Raw genomic sequence first — 22,188 nt, 5'->3', positions numbered from 1 at the left:
CTGGCGACCCCTGCGTCGGTTCTCTCTTTTGCTTCCCCTCCACCAACATCAGACTTGGAGGTGTTGAGGAAGCTCCATTTTGCTTTGTCTATTTGGAATCTGTACTCTTTAAAGGCTGCATTCTCTGACCCTGCCAAAATGCCCAAATTAATACTTTATGCCAGGCGTAATGAAGCCTTTCAAAACCAGAGTTAAAGAACAAAACTATACCCACAGCTCCCTCAAATATGAGGGAAGAATAAAAAAAAAAAAAAAAAAGAAACAGAATACCACCAAACCAAACCAAAGCCCCATCACAAAACAAATGAGACAGCAGTTGTGAGCAGAGGGCTGGGGCCACCTCAGTGGGACGCCTGGGCCAGCATCTGACCCTCAAGAGGGAAGTGGGCTCTGGAGCCTTGAGACCCTCCCACATCAATCAGAGGACATCTGTCCTTTCCTCCCCTTCTCTTCACGTCTCTTCCTTCTTCTACCTCCCCTACTCTCCTTAAACTTCTCTCACTCACTCTGATTTTTTTTTGGAAACAGGGTCTTGCTGCTCTGTTGCTCAGGCTGGAGTGTAGTGGCATGATCATAGTTCACTGCAGCCTCAAACGCCCGAGCTCAAGCAATCCTTCCATTTCAGCCACCTGAGATGCTAGGACTACAGGTGTGTGCTACCACGCCTGGCTAATTTTTTAAATTTCCTGTAGAGATGGGGTCTCACTAGGTTGCCCAGCCTGGTCTTGCCCAGGCTGGTTTGGCCTCCCAAAGTGCTGAGATTACAGGCCAGAGCAACCATATCCAGCTCCCCCCGCGAACTTCTCATCTCTTGATGCTCTTGCTCTAATGTCTGTAGGGCTTTATTTTACATGTTTGAAAGAGGTTTTCGCCTTTGCTGTATTGGGCTTTTTTTTTTTTTTTTGGACATCTTTGCTATTTCCTGCTTATATTTCTGTTCTCCTCTCTTGACACTTCTATTAACAGCATTTCCAAAGTTAGCACCATCTGTGAACACCAATGTTTATTTTCTATTCACATCATTAATGAAGGTGCTAAATAAGACTGGACTGAACATGCACCAGCACCCACGCCTTCCTCTGAACAGACGATTTTTAGTGGTTTGTCGGGAACGCCATTATATATTTGCTTATTCAGCTCACCATTATCAAGAAGCATTTAAATTTATATTTGTGTGTAGCTGTGGGTCACTGGATAGAGGAGTTAACAGGATCCCAGTCCCTGCCACCTGAGAATCGAACATTGAAAGCACTTAGCACCTACACACAAACACACTGGGGACATATATATTAAAAAGAGAGCTGGCTGGGTGTGGCAGCTCATGTCTGTAATCCCAGCATTTTGGGAGGCCGAGGTGGGCGGATCACCTGAGGTCAGGTGTTTGAGACCAGACGGACCAACATGGTGAAACCCCATCTCTACTAAAAATACAAAATTAGCCAGGTGTGGTGGTGCATGCCTGTAATCCCAGCTACTTGGGAGGCTGAGGCAGGCGAATCACTTGAACCCAGGAGGCAGAGGTTGCAGTGAGCAGAGATCGCGCCACTGCCTTCCAGCCTGGGTGACAAGAGTGAAACTCTTATCTCATAAAAAAAAAAAAAAAGAGCCATCATGAAACATCTGCATCTTCTGGGATGCAAGATAAATAATAAAAAGGCCTCAGTTCTCAAAAAAGCTCAGAGCCTGGGGAAGGAGGCTTCCTGAGCTACTGTATCAGGTGCAACAGAGTCAGCATCACAGAAGGTCTAGAGGGCACTAAGCAGGCCCAGGGTGGAGGGAGGTGCCCAGGACTTCTGCCTGCTCCCTGCAAGGGTGTGGCCTCTTAGGCTGTGTCCTGGCTTTGCATGGCTTTGCTATGCACATGCATCACTGGAATAAACTAGGCTCTCAGCACTGGGTCCACAGCATGTCAGGATTTCTCATCCTCGTGCTACTCCCCACAGATAGGGATGAAGACAGAGCCACTGAACAGGGTGCCGAGGGAGACAGCCTGGTGTACCAGGGCTGAAGGTGACTCACCTGCTCAGCCAGTGTCTCTCCTTCCTTTAATAATGTCCCTCAAGCTCTACCTGTCCTTTCTCCCTGAAGCCTAACTGGGTTTCTCCAGCCACAGTGGTCTCCAAGACCCTACAGACAAGAAGGTGATGAGCTGCCCTTTGGAGGATGAGGAGGACCTGACAGTGAGTTCAAGATGAGTGGGGGCTACATTTCAGGCACCTTGAAGCCTGGCCACACCCAGCCAAGGATTCATGAAGACAGAAAATAGATAATACTTTGTTTTCTTCAGTGTGCTTACCACTAACTGAAATTGACTTGTTTGATACTTAGTTGGTTAACTGTCCGTCTCCTATAGCTTCTATCCGCTGCCCAAAGGTAAGCTCCATGGGAAGGGGGACCTTGTCCGTATCCCCCGTACCTAAAAGAGGGTGTGGCATACAGTAGGTGCTTAATAAAGAGCCAATACATGAAACTGATAGAGATAAACTAGGAGGTATGGCAGATAGACTGTTGACTGATGGGGGCATTTTGAGGTAGGATGACCAATTAGGAAACTGTAAGTCAAGGCAGAAAGAGCTGTGATCATGAGAGGGCAAGAGTGGGGTCCCGCTGGAGAGACGCTTAGGAGTGAGAACGTGGCGACTGGCTGAATGTGGGTGATAAGAGGGAGACTCTACCATGTCTTCAGGTTTTGAGCTCATGTGATGGAGAAGGAGGTGGAAAGAGAGAATGAGTTTGTTTTTTGGACAGTGTTGAGTTTGACTTCCTCTGGAAAAGGATGCAAAGGGTTTCACTATATACCACGTAGACCCAGGAGTACACAGGGCTCAGTGCTCTCTCTCCCTTAAAGGAATAGATGTAATCCGGCAAGGTAGATCATATGTCAAAACAGTTTATCATGTATCAAAATTGTTTCACAAAACCTATTTTTGTAAGAAAATTCTATTATAAAATCAGCACTTACAATATTACAGTGATGCTGTGCTATATTAAGTGACAGCAAATAAAGTCTAGAATTTGAAAATTTAGTGTTGAAATGGTAAGCCTGCCCGCACAGCTGTGTCTCAGCAACCTGGCTGTCATTCTCACCCACCCCAAACGCCTTAAGATTTCTTTCTTTCTTTCTTTTTTTTTTTGTAGACAGGATCTTGCTCTGTTGCCCAGGCTGGAGTATAGGGTGTGAGCATGGCTCACTGCAGCCTTCTGGGACTACAGGCATACACCACCATGCTAATTAAAAAATTTTTTTTGGCTGGGCACGGTGGCTCATGTCTGTAATCCCAGCACTTTGGGAGGTCGAGGCGGGTAGATCATGAGGTCAGGAGTTCAAGACCAGCCTGGCCAAGATGGTGAAACCCCGTCTCTACTAAAAATATAAAAATTAGCCAGGCGTAGTGGCATGTACCTGTAATCCTAGCTACTCGGGAGGCTGAGGCAGGGAACTGCTTAAATCCGCAGGTAGAGATTGTAGTCAGCTGAGATTGTGCCACTGCACTCCAGCCTGGGCGACAGAGCAAGACTTTGTCTCAAAAAAAAAAAAAAAAATTGTAGGGACAGGGTTTTCCTATGTTGCCCTGGCTGGTCTTGAACTCCTGGGCTCAAGCCATCCTTCCACACTGGCTTCCCGAAGTGCTGGGATTACAGGTGTAAGCCACCGCGGATGCCCAAGATTTCTATCTTTTTATTCAATGTTAGTCTTTTATTTAAAAAATATTTTTCACACTATTATTTCCAGCAATCTTTATCTGAAAATGTCCAAACTTTAAAAAACACTATTCTTAGAAGCAATAGTGCAAATTATAAAGGGGAAAGGAGGGAAAGTCTAATCCTTGCTTTGCAAATAGCAGGTCACACTCTCCAAAATCGTGGTGACCTATAAAAATTTGGAAACTAGTCAATGTCCAACAACAATGGGTAAATTATAGTTAGTTTGAATCACGATGAGGGGCTGTTAGTACATCACATTGCTTGCTGAGCTTGAAAAAAGGGATTTTTCTCAGATACTGATCGTTCTTTTAGAAGTTTAGTTATAACACATCCGGGAGTCAGACATTCCAGCTGGCAGCAGCAGCAGGAAAGAGATGGGGACAGGGGCCTTCCAGGTTCCCTGTATTTCTAGGAATGTTGCTTAATCAAAAGAGGAGACAATGGAGGCATAGTGGGAAGAATACAAGGTTTGGAATCAATAGTTTAGGGTTCAAATCTAGCTGTCTGGCTCCGGGCAGTTACTTAATCCTTTTAAACTCAGTTTCCTTAACTGGGATAATGAACAGTGATAATGTTCTTTTTTCTAGAGAGTTAAAGGAGAAAATATATGCACAGTGGCTAGTGCCATGCCTGGCATCGAGTAAGTGCCCCATTAATGTTTGTTAATGGAGTAAGCGCTTGAATGGAGGAGGCTGTTAGAGTGGAATGCTGGCTAGACGCATGAAACCAGGGCTGAAAGGACCTTTGCCCAGCCTCTCAAGGCCTCTGCCCCTGACCACGGATATTCCCCTAAGAAGCAACTATGCCACCTTCCAGGGCAAAAAGGCTTGTCGATTCCAGAAGGACTTTTTAACTTGTTATTCAGTATTTTTAAATTCCCTCCTCCTGTCTTTTCTTTGAGATAGAGTCTCGCCCAGTCCCCCAGCCATGGCCTACTGCAGTCTTCACCTCCTGGTGAAGTCATCTTCCTGCCTTAGCCTCCTATATAGCTGGGACCACAAGTATGTGCCTCCATGCCCGGCTAATTTTTTGATTTTTTGTAGAGACAGGGTCTCGCTTTGTTGCCCAGGCTTGTCTTAAACTCCTAGGCTCAAGCAATCCTCTTGCCTCAGCCTCCCAAAGTGTTGGTATTACAGGTGTGAGCCACTGTGCCCAGCCTTAAATCCCATTTTTAAGGACAAAGGATAATGCTTTCTTCTTGGGGCTGACGACATAGTTCTTTTTGGATATTTTCCATCACACTGTCACTGAACCTTGCTCCCATCCAGGCAACTATAATCCACAGTGAAGAATATTTGATTAAGTAGCAGGTGGTGGGGGATTTTTGTTCTGAGGGGAATTCAAAGAAGTTAAAACAGAGGCAGCTATCTCATAAACCAAGCCCAGAACACGGAGATGAAAAGAAACAAATTGCCCACTTTCTACCACCTGTTTGAGAACAGAAAGATTTACACTCACTTATGTCAGCTAAAAAAATGTACCCTTGTCTCATTGCGGTAAAAGAGCCTCCACTGCTCAATTGCTTCTGATGGAAAGTCTACCCCCTGCTCCGATACACACTTTCATGCTGGTAATGACAGAGGCAAAGCAGGCCTTTCTATCAATATGTTCTGCACACTTCCTAGCAGCTTTGCTTTTTCTATTCTGCATTTGCTATTTTAAGCGAGTACATAATGCATCAATTTTCAGACTCTTACTCAATGCCATTGCTACAGAACTGAGAACTCAGTAATCTTGTCAGGCAGAGCAGAACAATATTCCAACAGATGAAACATTCCATGCAGCCTTATTTCCCTTTTCCTGGGATGGGGCATCTATTTCTGGCCTATAATGAGAGATGAACCAGTGGCCATGGTCCAGTGCCTCTTGCCCTGGAATCCCACATCACAGAAACCACTCACCATGCTGCTGCTGGTAGACACATGAAAGGCCCTGTGGGGGTCTCAAGTTCATTTGACTGCTCTCTTATTTTTTATTTTAAGTTCCCAGAAATGGGTTGTTTTGATCCAGGCTGGAGCTTGCTGGCTGGGAAAGTGTGGGTTCTCTCAGGCCACATTTCCCCTTTTCCTGCCTGCCATGAAGAGTCCCCATTTTCTCTGGAATCACCGATTGGATTTGAGAGCCCCAGAGGAACCTTTGTCTCCCTGCCCCCAGTCTTGTAGAAGATGTAAATGTGAAGTGTCTCCACATGGCTTCTTGCCAAATTTGGCTTGCCCTTGAGTGCAGACACACTTCCAATAGAAGGCCAATTGCATCTGATACCTCAGTGGGCAGTTTAGGCAAATTTCCCTGCTGTGTGTGTTTACAGCTTTAGTGGCTTCTAATACAGGCCTTATTTACTGCCTGCATTGTTACCTGGGAGAGAGAGAGCAGAATGGATCTGCTGCTACTTGCTACACCATTTGGCTTGTAAGTGGATTAAATAGACACATTTTCCCAAGATTTACTCCACATACCTGGCTGGTGTAAATGGGCTGGGCCACTTCCACCATCCTCTCCAGTTCCTGCTCCTTTTATCTTATATCCATTAACAATGGCACAACAAATTAGCGTGGGTGCATAGTGATTCCATTGGAAGGTGAACAATTCAATAAAAACTACACCACTGCTTTCTGTCTAAAGAACTAATTTATAGCATCGAAGGATTCAGCTATCCCAATGGGGACCTTGAATTACTGGCCCAACTTTATTGGCATGAAAACAATCAAACCAAATACATTCTTCCTCTGGAGCTGGAAGTCAGACACCCTGAGTAATATTTAGGTCACTGCTGCCCAGGCAAATCTGAAAAATGGTTTGTGCCCTGATTAGGCAGTTACACATTTGTTTTAAATGACTGTCATAGGATGGGATCCGGAGGCATTTTAAGGCAAAGAGAAGTCATATGAGCAGGACTGAAACAATCTGAAGTGGGCTGAAGCAAACAGCCTCTTTGTCTAGCCTCAAGTGTATCAGTGTCAGCTTTACAGCTGAAATGGAATCTTTGGGTTTGGTGAGTGTGTCCCCACTTCCTCTTGTCTGTCTCTGGGAGCCCATAGAGCAAAGATTGTCAACCTTGATTGCACGTTAAGCTTATGAAAAATACTGGCCCTAGCAGTGGTCAGGCTCCAACCCCAGAGACTCTGCTTCAATTGGTCTGCCTGTGGGCCCCTGAATGTCGCGTTGTTAAAGCTCCCTGGGTGATTTTCCTGTGCACCACCGCTTTAAACCGTTCAAGCATCACCCTCCCTGGGAACGACCCGGAAGAAGAGCTGGCCCCGCTTTGCTTCAGATAAATGCTCCAATTAGCTGCCTGGGAACTGGCCTAGCACATGATAGGATTCCCCTTACATACAATTTAATTGATTTATCACACTTTTTATTATGACAATTCTTAAACATATACTAGAAAGAAGAATTACAAGAATGATTTGGAACAACATTCTAGAAGTGCCTGTGAAGGAGCGGCTGAGCCCCCAAGGGTCACAGAGCTCAGAGGAGGATGTGGAGATGGGCACCCCTCCTGCCACCCCGGCTCTCCCTCTGGACAGCACCTGGCCCGCCACTCTGCCATCACCCTCTGGACAGCACCTGGCCCGCCACTCTGCCATCACCCTCTGGACAGCACCTGGCCTGCCACTCTGCCATCACCCTCTGGACAGCACCTGGCCTGCCACTCTGTCATCACCCTCTGGACAGCACCTGGTCCACCACTCCGCCATCACCCTCTTTCTTGTCCCCTTCTCATTTCTTTCGTCAACAAACATTGGCTAAAGCCTGTGTGTCAGCCCTTGTGGAACAGTGGTGCATAAGCCAGGTCTTGCTCCTGCCCTCATGGAGCTCAGAGCCTGGTGTGGAAGACTCTTGTAAACATGAATTACACACTCATTACTGTTTATTCATAATTCTGCGAAGAGCTCTCGCGGTAAAAGTACAGACTGCAATGGAATCGTGACGGGAAACCTAATCTATCTTATTTACTCTCGGGGGAGTCAGTGAACACTTTCTTGAAGAAGTGATATTAAAAACATTTGATTTTAAAGAGTGAAAAGAAATGCACATGGTATGATATTCACAGGTCCCAAAGCATTTAGAGGGAAAGCGTGTTTCCTTCCACCCCTATCACCTGGCCTCGCTTTCCCTCCTCATGAGCAACCACAGTCCCACCCTCCTCATGAGCAACCACAGTCCCACTTAGGGTGTATCAGTCAACACTAAGACTGGCACACACTAAGAGGGTATCGGCTAGAATATGAGCCAATCTGATGTTTGACGCCACTGCCACTAGAGCTGCTATGTTGCTCCAGGACAAAGAGGGTTCTGGGTTAGGGCCATTACTGTGGCCAAATCCCCAGCACTCTTCATCACTAGGTGACCGTGAATGCTAACAGCAGCACATTTTGCTCACAGAATCCCCTCCCCCCGAATCACGACTTCAACTCTCAGAGGCCCTGGAAATTCTGCTTTCGGCCTCGCAATGCCATCGAGCTGCAGAACTCGGCGGCCGATAGGTTCTCTGCGGCCCGGGTAGGGGATGTGCGCCCCGCCTCGCTGCAGCGAAGGCCGAGCAAGCCAGGCCAAGAGGGCACTGGATGCCGAGTCTCACCTCCTTTTCCTCCCGTCTCCTCCCTCTCACCAAGTGACACCGCTCCCTCTCAAACGGAAGGAAGGGGAAGAGGTCCGTGGGGAATCTCTTGGGTCCTTAAAGGGGGCGGCTGTCACGTCTCCTAGCTCTGCTATGCGCGGTACAGGCCGGCTAGAGGCCAGCGAGGCCGCCCAGGTGAGGGAAGCAAGTTCCTGTGCGGCGCTTCAGCCCGGCACCGCTTTTTGAAACACTGGTTTCATGCCAGGCACTGGGCAGGCCGGGTGGGGGTGGCGGCGAGGCCTGTCCTCGTGGGCCCGGGCACCTGCAGCTGGAGCGGAGCGCAGGAAGGGCGGCTGCCGGGGAATCCGGGGCGACAAAGGAAAGGCGGGAGGGGGAGGACGCAGGGAAGCAGGGAGGAGGGGAGGACGCAGGGAAGCAGGGAGGAGGGGAGGCGGAGGAGACAAAGGGAATCTGCACCCGCCGGGTGGGCTGCGGCGGCGGGGGCGGAGGCTGCGGCTCCGAGCGCGACGCGGTCGCCAAGGCAACGCCGGCCCCAGCGCCCGCGGCTGAAACGAAGCCGCTGCCCGAGCCCGAGCGCCAGCGCGCACGCCCTCCTTGCAGCCCCCCGCAGCCCCGGCCGGCAGCGCTTCTCCGCCTCGCCGCCGACAGCCCCTCCCAGCCCGCCCGCCCGCCCGCCCTCCTTCCGGCTGTTTTTGTTTGTCTGTCTTTCCCGAGAAGGTGATGATTTGGGGCTTAGATCATCTGCTGGCATATTGATGAGCTCACTGCGTTGCTGAAAAGGAAGGGGATGGGGACTTGGGTCAGCTAAGGGTACAGGATCAATATAAGACAAAAACATTAAGAATATAAGACAAAAACATTAAGCAATGGAGATGTGGGTAAACAGCAGGCTTTTTTTTTTTTTAAACCAGGGCGATGTCTTAGCCAGAAATAGTTAAGAAGGGAGGAGAAAGGGCTACCCCCGCAGCCATGTGAAATAGGATTAGTGGAAACCCTGAAGACTCAGGCCCACAGGAGCCATACTGCAGCAGTTTGCTTTACGTGACACTTTTCCTGCTCAGATTCCTGCTCCAGAAAAAGAAAATCAATCTGTGCACCTTTTTCTTTTTCTTATTCAAAGCCCAAACTCATGGTATCATCTCTTAAACTGTATTTCGGCACGAACAGGGAAAGGCTCATGAGACTGTACTCTGAGGGTGGAAACCGGTCTGAACCATCCCTGTAACTGCTGAGCCCCGGGACCTGCCGCACACTAGCTGAGGGTGATGGACCCTGCCGCTGTGCACAAAGTCCACACAGAGGACCTCCCGAGGCCAGCCTCCGGAATGCAACAGCGACTGGGCCCAGAAACATCCTGTTAGCACGAATGCCTTGCTATGAAGTCACACAAAGAGCCAAGGGGTGTGGCTGGGGAGGTTTTGAAAACTCAGCGAATAGCAAAACGGGGGCAGGAACATAGGTCTTTTTATCCATCAGGCAAAGTCCCATCTTTATGACATATCTGTCCTGGGTCTGGAGCACCATGCTTTGTGAGATCATAATAGAGAGGCATGTCGATGAATAATAGGCGTGTGACAGGTTGGTGTGGGCTGGCAGGGAGCTGCCTCCCGACTGCTCTGCTCGCGCTGCTGTGGGGCTCCCCCGATACAGGTCATGGGTCTGACTGGAGTGCCATTTCCTAACCACTCTTCTGTTCATCTAGACAGATGCTACGTCCATCCTAAGAGTCATATGTGTTCTTTGGTTATCCTAGAAGCCACTGTGGTATCCCAGGGCCTTGCCACAGCCACTGACAGAAAAATGATGAATAAAAATAATACGCGTGAACTGCTGTTATTCCTGCATTCCAGAATTCAAACTGCACCATATTCAAAGGTGACTGACAAAGTTCATCTTCTTTGCAGGCGGTATTGGGAATGGCAGGGGGTGGAAATCAATCAGGGAATGGTAGGACTCAGCTGCTGAGAACATGGGGCGGGGAATCGCGCCCCTTTGTTCAGCAAAACCTAGAGAATCTTTCCATTGGCTTACCCAAAAGATCAGACCTCAGTTTGGAAGGTTAGAAGTCTAGAACTGGGCCTTGAGAAAAGATCCGACCTTGAGTTCAGCTTTAAGCAAGAACACATCTAAAATCTTCTGGCCAGCGGGCTGTCTACTGATTTCCTAAAGACCCCTCCCTCAGGGCCAGATGGCCTGCCTCCCTCCGCTGCCTACTCCAGTATTCTTCCATCCTGAACCATGACAACCAACCTACTCCTTAGAAACACACCTAAAATAGGGAAGAGAAGGCTCAAAAAACGCATATTGTCTCTCATAGCACTCATGAGTGCTATGATAGTGAAGAGTAAAGCAGTCTTTCTGTAGAGGCAGACTTCATGTGATGAAGGCCTGTAAATTCCCGCATAATCAGGAACAAACTGAAAAGAACAGTGAGGAGGTTAAGGAGGAATTTTCAGTTCCTCATACAAATTGCTCCTATGTTTAGTAGCCATAGCGTCAAGGAATATTTAAATATAGATGCTAGTGAAATTCATGATCAATAATTTAAAATGTTTCGGGAAAACATTAATTTGCTGAGATGTGGGTGGTGAGTACTTCTTGGTCCATAGAACCCTAGCCAGCCAACCTGGATTAAATAAATAAATCTCAGGGCCGGGTGCGGTGGCGCACGCCCATAAGCTCAGCACTTTGGGAGGCCAAGGCGGGCAGATCATGAAGTCAGGAGTTCAAGACCAGCCTGACTAACATGGTGAAATCTCTTCTCTACTAAAAATAAAAAAATTAGGCCAGGTGCGGTGGCTCACGCCTGTAATCCCCGCACTTTGGGAGGCCGAGGTGGGGGATCATGAAGTCAGAAGTTCAAGACCAGCCTGGCCAACATGGTGAAACCCTGTCTCTACCAAAAATACAAAAATTAGCCAGGTGCAGTGGCAGGTGCCTGTAATCCCAGCTACTCAGGAGGCTGAGGCAGGAGAATTGCTTGAACCCAGCGGGCAGAAGTTGCAGTGGGCTGAGATCATGCCATTGCACTCCAGCCTGGGCGACAGAGTGAGACTGTGTCTCAAAAAAAAAAAAAAAAAAAAGCAAAACTCAGTTTCTCTGAAATATTCCAAATATTCAGGTCGAATAAAATTTACATATCCTCTAGGAGCAAATAATTAAAATTAATCAAGCAAAACATTAACTAAAAATGATAGAGGTATGAAATAAATTCTCTTCATGGATTATGACATAATTTGCTATCCCTGCTTCCATCTCACCACTAAAGGCCTGATGCTGTGGCCTAATGCTGAGTTGAAACCACAGAGTTCAGGGTTATAATGAAAGCCTTTTCACCAAAAATGGGTCCCCCATTGGTGGTCAGAATGAAAGAATTTTGTCCCAAACTACTCTAGTTTCTTGAAGGCCTTAAGTTCTAGCTGCTGACTTACAATGAGTTAAAGCATTATAGCGGCTGGAAGGGATGCATAGTGAACATATTAGGAAGACATGATGCACTGTTTCCTAAATAGACAGCAGAGTTCCCAGGGGATGGGGCACAGAGCACTGAGAGGTGATGTTAAGGTGGGGAGGGACTGGAGGAGGCTAGGATGGCCTGGCACAAAGCAGGAGGGTGAGCTAAGGGGCAGTATGAAGAACCTAATGACATGAAGAACACGGAAAAACGAGTGGGGTAGAGGAGTCGCACAGCCAGCTTTTGCTCATTACCCACTGAGGAGGGCCAGTGCTGCCTGTGGACTCCATTAGGAGCATCATGTGGCTGTCAGGCTCCTCAGTCTTAGTGTCCCCCATGTCTTTTTTTTTTTTTTTTTTTTTTTATTTGAGATGGAGTCTCGCTCTGTCACCCAGGCTGGAGTGCAGTGGTGCGATCTCGGCTCACTGCAAGCTCCGCCTCCCGGGTTCACGCCATTCTCCTGCCTCAGCCTCCCGAGTAGCTGGGACTACAGGTGCCTGCCACCATGCCCGGCTAGTTTTTTGTATTTTTAGTAGAGATGGGGTTTCACCATGTTAGCCGGGATGGTCTCGATCTCCTGACCTTGTGATCTGCCCACCTTGGCCCCCCAAAGTGCTGGGATTACAGGCGTGAGCCACCACGCCTGGCCCCCCATGCCTCTTAGACAGCAGTGCAACTAACGCCACTACCTTTGCCTGCCTACCACATGGGAGGAAAGAGGATCAGGTAGGACTCAGGGCTTGCCAGTGGACAGCAAGAGAAGGAAGGGAAAAGAGATGGGAAGGCAGGTGGGGGAGGGGAAAGAGAAGAAAGGTATTTAGCACAGGGGTGGGCTTTGGCTCTGACCCAACAACTTCCTTTTACAGACAAGAAACCAGGCCCAAAGAGGTTATGAATTGTCAAGATCACTTAGGGGTGGAAGTGAAACTCTCACCTTGGGCTTCACATTTCCGATTCAGTGTTCATTCATCGAGTCCATGAGAGAAAAGGAAAGGGCAGAAGTGCGAAATGTCACCAATAGCGAAAGAGCATGATGCAAATGAGAAACAGAAAAGCTCTCCACAGGAGACTTAGAAGACTACAAAAATCATTCCATTCAGTCTCATGACAAAACAGTGCCCGAGGAGCTTTACAATCGAGTGCCAGTCCTAGCCTGGGCAACATGGAGAAACCCTATCTCTACAAAAGATTACCCAGGCATGGTGGTGTGCACTTATAGTCCCAGCTACTTAGGAGGCTGAGTCCCTGAGCCTGGGAAGTTGAGGCTGCAGTGAACGGTGATTGTACCACTGCACTCCAGCCTGGGCAACAGAAAAAGACCCTGTCTCAAAAAAAAAAAAAAAAAAAAGAGTGCCAACCCTGGAGTGAGAGTGGTCGGGGCAAATCCCATCTTCTCCCAACAACCAGTAAGCCGTGGGGCAAACTTCTTAACCTCTCCAAGCCTCAGTTTCCTCAACCATGAAATGGGGATGACGATAGTATTATTTTCATACAGACTTTGTGAAGATCAAAAGATAATGATCCATGGCAAAGAGTTCTCTCAGCACAGTGCCTGGAGCACAGTGCAGTGCGTAATCAGCATGTGCTGCTGCTATTATGATTGCCACAGAGCTGCTACAACAAGGGTAAACTAGTTTTCTTACAAGAAAAATGGAATAAAAAAGTTGTTGGTGCTTTTCTATGTTTGGGAAAGCATATCTGTTTTCTCTGGGGCTGAATGAATATATGCATCGTTTTGAATTTCCCACAGTAAAAAAAGCATCATTTTGCTTTTGTCTTTGGTGGAGCATGCTTCCTTCCGACGTCAACTCACTCTTCCCTCTATTGGTGAGAAAGTCTCAGTCTCAGTCTTAGTTTCACAACTAAAACACTCTGCGCTAACAAGCTCAGGCGTAGGATGGAAAAAATGAACTTACATTTCATTACTTTTTCTTTTTTTTTCTTTGGACAGGGTCACGCTCTGTCACCCAGGCTGGAATGCGGTGGCACCATCATAGCTCACTGCAGCCTCAAACTTCTGGGTTCCAGCAATCCTCCTGTGTCGGCCTCCAGAGTAGCTGGGACCACACAGGTGGGTGCCATCATGCCTGATTAATTCTTTTTTTTTTTTTTTTGAGACAGAGTCTCGCTCTTTTGCTCAGGCTGGAGTGCAATGGCATGATCTCGGCTCACTGCAACCTTCGCCTCCGGGTTCAAGCGATTCTCCTGCCTCAGCCTCCAGAGTAGCTGGGATTACAGGTGCCCGCCACCATGCCTGGCTGATTTTTGTATTTTTAGTAGAGATGGGGTTTCACCAAGTTGGTTAGGCTGGTCTTGAACTCCTGACCTTGTGATTCACCCACCTTGGCCTCCGAAAGTGCTGGGATTACAATCGTGAGCCACCGCGCCTGGCCTTGACTAATTCTTTTAATTTTTAGTAGAGATAAGGTCTCGCTATGTTGCCCAGGTTGGTCTTAAACTCCTGGGCTCAAGCAGTCCTCCTGCACTGGCCCCCCAAAATGCTAGGATTATAGGCATGAGCCACCACACCTAGCCTACATCTCGTTACTTTTGTTTTCCTTAGGAAGTCAACTGTATTTGGATTATAGCTGAATTAGGAATTCTCAATCTGCAAGCATTCAGGGGCCAACATGCTTTTCTCACCATCTGTCAAATGGGCACCATTAGCTTCAATCATTCATAGGAGTGGGGAACTGCAGGCTCCTGGTAGGATTTATTTGGCTGTCAGTTGATAGTCCTCTGACCACTGGTCCAACGGTTTCAAGACAAACGTCCCCTCTCTCCTTCCCCACGTGGATTTCTGTGGCTATCTCACTGAGAGACCTGATCCTGAAGAGTTTTACATTCCTGGCTATTTTAAGCCTCACTAACTGTTCAAATGAGGTCGCCACATGGCATGCAGCTGTGGGAAGCAGCTGCTGTGGTTTGATTTCTAGTCAGTATGTCTTGACATTTCTTATCAAGTGATTTCTAAAATTCCTTGGGTTTTTTTTTTTTTTTTTTCAGGTAACCAAGAACTTTTTTTTTTCTTGGGATATAATAAGGTGTGACAGCAGAGTTGTGCATCTGATAACCTGCTCCTCGCTGGGGACAGTTCCAGAACCCTGCTAGACTTGATCTTAGCCAAAAGGCCGAGAAGCGATCAGAACCCTGCTAGAAAGGAACATTTATTTCAACTTTCAGGACCCAACTCTCTCTGCCCCAGAAATATCAGTTCTGGGGCCGAGAGACACTGCAGCGGCCCTCCCTGCAGTTTCTAATTGGAGCCCATCCTGGAGTCTCAGATGCCACAGAAGAAAGTAGAGAGAACTGGGCAGCTTGTTGGGCTCCCTGGCGCTACCTTCAGTGACAATAGCTAACATGGAGGAGAGGCAGGGTCACTCAGCCCGAGGAGAAACTGGACCTCCCAACTCCCCACCTACCTGCCCTTCTCGCTAGGTCATTCAGCTATCTGTCTCCTAGTTCACCCTCATACACCTGTTTGCCACGATGGTTTTGCCTTTAGGCTTTTGCACATGCTATTCCCCGCCTGGAAGACTCTTGGTCTCTTTTCCAGATCAACTTCTATTTGTCATTTTTTCCTCAATATTGGCATCACTTTTAGGAGCCTTTCCGATCTTCCAAGAAAGGGTTAACTGCCCCTTTGACGTATATCCCCTATTAATGTACTTAACACATTGCATTGTAATCCCCTGTCTACTCATCTGGTTCCCCCACCAGATTGTAAACCCTGGGCAGGGTCTGGGTTCTGTTCACTGTTTTATCCCCACTTCTGGCTCAGCACATAATAGCTCCTCTGTAAATATCAGCTCTATATTGTTCCGAACTCAACAAGAACTCCCTCTCTTCCTTTCCCTCCAATATATTTCTTAGATTACATCAAATTATTTGTCCTTCAATAGCCTCTAAGTCTTCTATTTTAACGTATCAAATATCTATTCAAATAAAGTCCTTTGTCAGTTATGAGTTTGAAAAAATCTTCAAGTGTGCATATATGTATGTAAATGTGGCACTACAGACTCCTAGATGGTGTCTGTGCCTAAGATTAATACCTAAATACAAAGTGAACATCTTACCCTGATAACTGAAAGGAGCTAGAGACTCTTTATCTAGATCTTGGTACTTCCTCTTCATAAAGCCTTCTTTTTTTTGGTGGGCTGGTAAGTATGGACCCCTATTTTCAAGGTATAGTTATTATTTTTTGAGACAGAATCTTGCCGTGTTGCCCAGGCTGGGGTGCAGGTGCACAATCATGGCTCACTGCAGCCCCGACCTCCTGAGCTCCAGCAGTTCTCCCACTTCAGCTTCCCAAAGTGCTGGGACTAGAGGCGTGAGCTACCGTGCCCAGCCAAGGCATAGTTATTCTTGACAAGGAGGTAGAATAGGTTTCCAACCATGAAACATCTTCCATGGACCATCTGGAACTGTTTTTCATTTTCTTTCAAGAGAATCCTTCTTACAGTAGAGAGAAAGTTTACAGTTACATAAAATCTCCACTAACATTCCTCCTCCCCAGTCCCAACCTTCTGCCTAAGCAGATAGGAACTAACACCAAGAGCAGCAATTATCAGCCATCCCATACAGTGCTGCTTGGTTTCTCTACAAACACTTTTCGTAAGACCACAGTGGGGTCTTTCCCCGGCCCGCCATCACCAGTGAAGGGGGACAGCACATGCCTCTCGGAACTGCAAGGCAGGATTTGGCCTGGGATCCAACTTTCTGCTTTAAAAATGGCCACATGAACAAGGTCACCATCCAGAGAGGGGACTTCAGAAGAACAAGGAAGGCATGTGAAGCTGTGCCTGGCGCTGCCAAACCCACCCTGCATGCTGGCGAGAGGACTGGTTGACGGCGGCTAACCACAGTAAGGAGGAGTCCATGTGGCTGTCCAAGGAGTGTCCAGCCTGTTGAGGCACTGCCAGGCCCTGTGGACTGTAAGCCAAGGATGTGCTTTCTGTTCTCACTAACTTTAAATTCTAGAGATATCCTGACAGAGGGGCAGAGGCAAGACATTTCCTGCGCTTGTCAAAGCTACATAAAAGTAGCCAGGTTTGGTGGCTCACACCTATAATCCTAGCACTTTGGAAGGCTGAGATGGGAGGATCGCTTGAGCCCAGGAGTTTCAGACCGGCCTGGGCAACATAGTGAGACCCCGTCTATACTAAAAATAAAATAAAAAAAATAGCTGGGTATGGTGGTATGTGCCTGTAGTCCCAGCTACTCAGGAGGCTGAGGTGGGAGGATTGCTTAAGCCCAGGAGATCAAGTCTGTAGTGAGCTGTGACTGTGCTACTGCATTCCAGCCTGGGCAACAGAGAGAGACTCTATCAAAATAAAACAAAACAATAAAAGCTACATAAAAGCAAAACAACTTTTTTTTTTTTTTTTGAGGCAGAGTCTTGCTCCGTCGCCCAGGCTAGACTGCAGTGGCACGATCTTGGCTCATTGCAATCTCTGCCTCTCGGGTTCAAGCAATTCTCCTGCCTCAGCCTCCTGAGTAGCTGGAATTACAGGCGCCCGCCACCAGGCCTGGCTAATTTTTGTATTTTTCTTACAGACAGGGTTTCACCATGTTGGCCAGGCTGGTCTCGAACTCCTGACCTTGTGATCCACATACCTCAGCCTCCCAAAGTGCTGGGATTACAGGCGTGAGCCACTGCGCCCGGCTGACTTGATTCTTATGGTGGTAAAATTGGCCCATTTGGGTTCTACCCCACTTAAGGCTTGCCCTCTTCTGCCCCACTGGGCCAGTGGTTTTGGGGAAGAAGGTATCCAGTACCTTGATCAGAGGCGATGTCTAGCCTCCTCTGCCCTTTGGAGAGCTGGTAGCAAGGCACTGAGGAATTACTGCTTTGCAGGTGGGAGAGGGTGAGATGGGTAGGAAGTGCATGGCAGAGCTGGGAAGCTGGCTCCTCAGAACTGGGAAGTTGAAAGAAGCAGAGCCAGCTCTTGAGTAGAACTTAGGGGTGTGTATATGTGTGTGTGCGTATGTGTGTGTGTGTGTATGTGTGTCGGGGGAATTACTGGGAAGGGTAGTGTGTGATACTGAATATGCCCTCCCACCCCCAAATATCCAAATCCTAATCCCTGGAACCTGTGAATGTTACCATACATGGCAAAAAGGCCTGCAGATGGGATTATGTAAGGCTGCTGAGATGGGGAGATTATCCTGGATTATCCAGGTGGACCCTAGTTGCAATCACAAGTATTCTTTTAAAAGAGAGGCAGAGGGAGATCTGACACAGACAGGAGGAGGAGGAGGCAGTGTGATCCCGGAGGCACAGATCAGGGTGAAGCAGTCACAAACCAAGGAGTGCCGGCAGCTCCCAGAGGCCGGAGGGGTGGAGGAGTGGATTCTCCCTGAGAGCCTCCAGAGGGAACAGGCCCTGCCCAACGCCCTCGTTCTGGCCCAGTGAAATGAATGTGGACTGCTGGCCTTAATAACTGTGAGAAAAAAACATGTCTGTGGTTTAAAGCCACCAAATCTGTGGTAATTTGTTACAGCGGCAATAGGAAACTGACATAGATCGGTAGATGGTGTCCTCGGATGAGACTTCTGGTTTACTTCCTGTAGGCATTAGATGGTGGGACTCCTAAGTGAGAAGAACAAGTGTTGCACATCATTACGTGCAATGTGCAGGAGCAGTATCAAAATTCTGCATGTGTGCGTGCACACACACACACACAGCCCAACCCACCCCTCACTTGGATCTGAATCTGTGTCTGTTGTTAACTAGCTTGTACTTGAACAGGGAGCTGCGAATTGAGCAGGAGGATGAGACAAGCTGCCCCAGGTAGTCTGGCAGGGTCTCAGAAGGCATCACAGAACATAGCAGAGGCTATAGCAGGAAGCAGGTGAGGTGTCCCTCCAGAGACGTGAGCTGCCTGGACAGAGAGGAGGGAAGAAACCCACCAGAAAAGGGGCGGGTGGGGAGGGCAGGACCTGTTTTGCAGTTGTAAGTTTCTCCCTTAAGAAGAATACAGAGTAAGGGATGCTAGACCCTTTTCTGTTTCATCTGAAAACACTTTCCACAGGGGTAAACTCTATAATCGTGTGTGTGTGTGTGTGTCTAATGCAGGGGCAATGAGCTGCTGGGTGTGCTTTGTGGATGTGGCCAGGATGGGCTCAGGGGGTGCTGCTTTCAGGTGGGTGAGACTCACATGGACATATGCGGGTGGGCAGGTGCCTTTTGCTTAAGGAATAGCATCAGGCCCAGGATGCTAATGTGTTTCTATGGGCTGTCTGAGAGAAGACAGGGAAGGGGCACAGGCGGTGAGAGATTTCCCGGATGAGACATGAACACTCCTCTCCACGATCATGGCTGCCTTCCAAGAGGCTCTCCAGGGACAGCGCTCCTCACCGTGGGGGAGGCCCCGTGCTGACTCCCAACGCGTAAACAAACACGGGGAGCCAGGCAGTCTTCCCACTGTACCTGGGCTCCACAACCTCAAAGGTTCCCAGCTGTATCTCCACTTGAACAATAGCGTTTTAAACTCCTTGGTTCATTACCAGTCTGCATCACCTATTCAGCATTCACAAGGTATACAGCACTAGAGGAAGTTTCGTGGAGCTCTGTGGTAAAAGTAGATGGCAGAGTCTCAGTTCTCCAGGGACAATGAGACAAATATAAATTAAAAAACATAGGTGACAGTTATCTAAGGCATGTGACACCAAGGACAGGCAAGGGAGCCCGATCTGTGTTCATCGAGCCGCTCCATTACACTCTGTCTGTGGTCTTGGGAAAATCACAGAACCTCTCTAAGCCTTTTTGTCCATCTATAAAATAGGCTTAATACATTTAAAAATGGCTTAGAAGATTTTGAGAATTAAATGAGATAATGTATGTGAAAGCCCTTTAAAACTATAATAACTGCATCTCAACAAATGCTGTAATGTAGAACATAAGGAAATATTTTAAAATTACATGATGAGAAGAGAAAAAATTACAGACTAAGTGCTAGTCTAATTCCAAGAATATAATAATTTCATTGTGGTGCATCAGGACACTCTGGGACAAGAATGAAAGATATCATTCAAGACAAAAGAAAGGCTTAGTGCAGTAGCTCACGCCTGTAATCCCTGCACTTTGGGAGGCCGAGGTGGGAGGATCACTTGAGTCCAGGAGTTTGAGATCAGCCTGGGCTACATGGTGAAACCCCATCACTATATGAAATGCAAAAATCAGCCAGGTGTGGTGGTGCATGCCTGTAGTCCCAGCTACTTGGGAGGCTGAGGCGGGAGGATCTTTTGAGCCTAGGAGTTTGAGGTTGTAGTGAGCTATGATGATGCCACTGCACCCCAGCCTGGGCAACAGAGTGAGACCCTGTTGCTAAAAATAATTTTTTTTTTTAAATAAAAGAGCATCTCACCATTGAGTATAATTGACATTGGTTTCTGTCTGCTCCCTTCTTTTAGTTCTCTGTCCTCACTCCCTTTGGAGAACTGATCCTCCCTCACTGCAACCCAGGATGGTGCTGCCCAGCATAGGCTGACACTCCACAGCCTTGAGGATGGGCATGTGATCTACCAATCCCAGGACCTGCTCCCTCTCCTCCATGCCTTGGCCTGGGTACAGGGCATGAGAACCAAATTGGGCCAATCAGAGACTTCCGTTGGGATTCATATATTTTGAAGTCAGATAGGCTTTCTCTTTCTTTCAGGATGCTAAGCTGACATAATGGAAGTCTGGAGCTGCCTGTGACCAAGGTTTCCCCTGTGTAGAAGCCTACTGTCGGAAAAAATGAGGCCAGCACACAGAGACTGAGAGGAGTGGAGAAAGAGAGCTGGGTTGGGAGGAGAAGAAAAGGATCTTGATGGTGATCACGTCCTTGGTTCTAGTGCTTAAAGTCCCCAGGGTCCTGCAACTCTCTGAGTTCCTTCTAGGACATTCAATTTTGGGATTAAATTGGTCACTTCATCAGAAAGAGTTCTGATTTATATAGTAAGCTTACTCTGCAATACCAAATAAAACTTGATGGAAGGCAAATAAGAATGTTGTTGGAAAAAGATTCTATAAAGGTCATTGCTTTTCCTGAAAAAATGGCATCAGCTCTGCATTTAGACATTAATCCCCAATTTTCTAAACCTGGCTCAAGGCATTAACCTTTTGTGTGCATCAAACAAAAATGGCCATGTGCATGCATAATGATGGATAGCGGAGAAGCATTCAGTGAAGGCTTGGCTAGATTATTCTAACACCTGAAAGCATGATCAGGATGGGGAAGTACATTCAAAATATATGCAGGCAATCATGCTGAAATGTAGAGAAAAGTGATTGGGACAACATTTAAGCTTCTAGAGTATTATGTGTCACTTTTTATGTTCAATATTGTTTGCTTACAGAGCAGGAAAATTTCATGTCTCAACACTAGTATCAGGAATCATACAATGGCACTCACTCTTAATGGCTACATCATCATCTGGCTGCAAACCACCATGACCAAGTAGCCAATCTGTTGGGAAGTGGCAGCTAATCCTTTGTGCTACAGGATAAGGACATTCTCAAGGTCCTGCACTGTGCCATCCCTGGCTCCAATGTGGCTGCTGAGAATTCAGCTGACAATTTCCAATTTAAGCGGTGAGAAGTCAGTTCTTTAAAACAAGTATCAGACCAAGGAAGGATAAAAACAGCCCCCTCTGTGAATTATTTTCTGATTTGCACCTTTTTTTACCTTTCAACCAGAAATGATCTGCTTTCTTTTGAACTTCTACACAAGTTTATATCTGCCGCCTCAAGCAGGCTTACTCAATGACACCAATTCAGAAATTAAAATATTCTTTGTAGCAGAATAAACAGTGTAGTGTCAACGTCTCATGGTGACCCACGGCCTTAAAAGAGGTGCCCTTAGTCGGGCGAATATTAAAAGTAGAAGAAGGGGCCGGACACAGGGGCTCATGCCTGTAATCCCAGCACTTTGGGAGGCTGAGGTGGGTGGATCATGAGGTCAGGAGATCGAGACCATCCTGGCTAACACGGTGAAACCCTGTCTCTACTAAAAATACAAAAAATCAGCCGGGCGTGGCGCCTGTAGTCCCAGCTACTCGGGAGGCTGAGGCAGGAGAATGGCGTGAACCTGGGAGGCGGAGCTTGGAGTAAGCCGAGATTGCCACTGCACTCCAGCCTGGGTGACAGAGTGAGACTCCGTCTCAAAAAAAAAAAAAAAAAAAAAAAAACCAAACGAGTGCACGAGGCTGATATGCTCATTTTACCACAGCAGGGCTGAGGCCCTCCATTCCCATTGTTTGGTGCAAAACAACTCTATTTGGCTTTATCTACACTAAGGTTATTTTGTTTGGTGGTTACAAAATGAATGACAGCAGGTCCTCTTCAAGAAGCCAGACTTGATCATCCCATCTTACTTTCCTGGGTTTTTCAAATCATTGAATTCCGTCAATAGTTGGTTTTCTGCCAACTATTGAATAAGATCATGATGGCTTTATGACA

At 47.5% G+C, this 22,188-nt stretch overlaps 1 protein-coding gene and 1 long non-coding RNA gene across 4 annotated transcripts in view; one reads left to right on the top strand and one right to left on the bottom strand.

The window, feature by feature from the left end:
* Positions 1–22,188, bottom strand: part of MYO1D (myosin ID) — a 382,937-nt gene that overhangs the window by 18,153 nt on the left and 342,596 nt on the right. Inside the window, exon 23 of one of the 3 annotated variants that reach the window (XM_063798725.1) lies at positions 9,008–9,062. The exons of the other annotated variants lie outside the window; for them this stretch is intronic. Within the exon in view, the coding sequence (XP_063654795.1) occupies positions 9,023–9,062 (40 nt within the window). The 3' untranslated portion in view covers positions 9,008–9,022. Of the gene's footprint in view, positions 1–9,007; positions 9,063–22,188 lie in introns of those variants that run through there. 3 annotated transcript variants of the gene reach the window in all.
* Positions 9,779–10,117, top strand: LOC134808869 (uncharacterized). The gene is made up of 2 exons (XR_010152912.1): positions 9,779–9,868; positions 9,993–10,117. It is a non-coding gene; the product is annotated as an uncharacterized LOC134808869 (long non-coding RNA).

This window comes from Pan troglodytes, chromosome 19, assembly GCF_028858775.2.
Source record: "Pan troglodytes isolate AG18354 chromosome 19, NHGRI_mPanTro3-v2.0_pri, whole genome shotgun sequence".
NCBI lineage: Eukaryota > Metazoa > Chordata > Mammalia > Primates > Hominidae > Pan > Pan troglodytes.
Note: the sequence above shows the minus strand (reverse complement) of the source record. Positions and strands in the feature narration are given on the sequence as shown.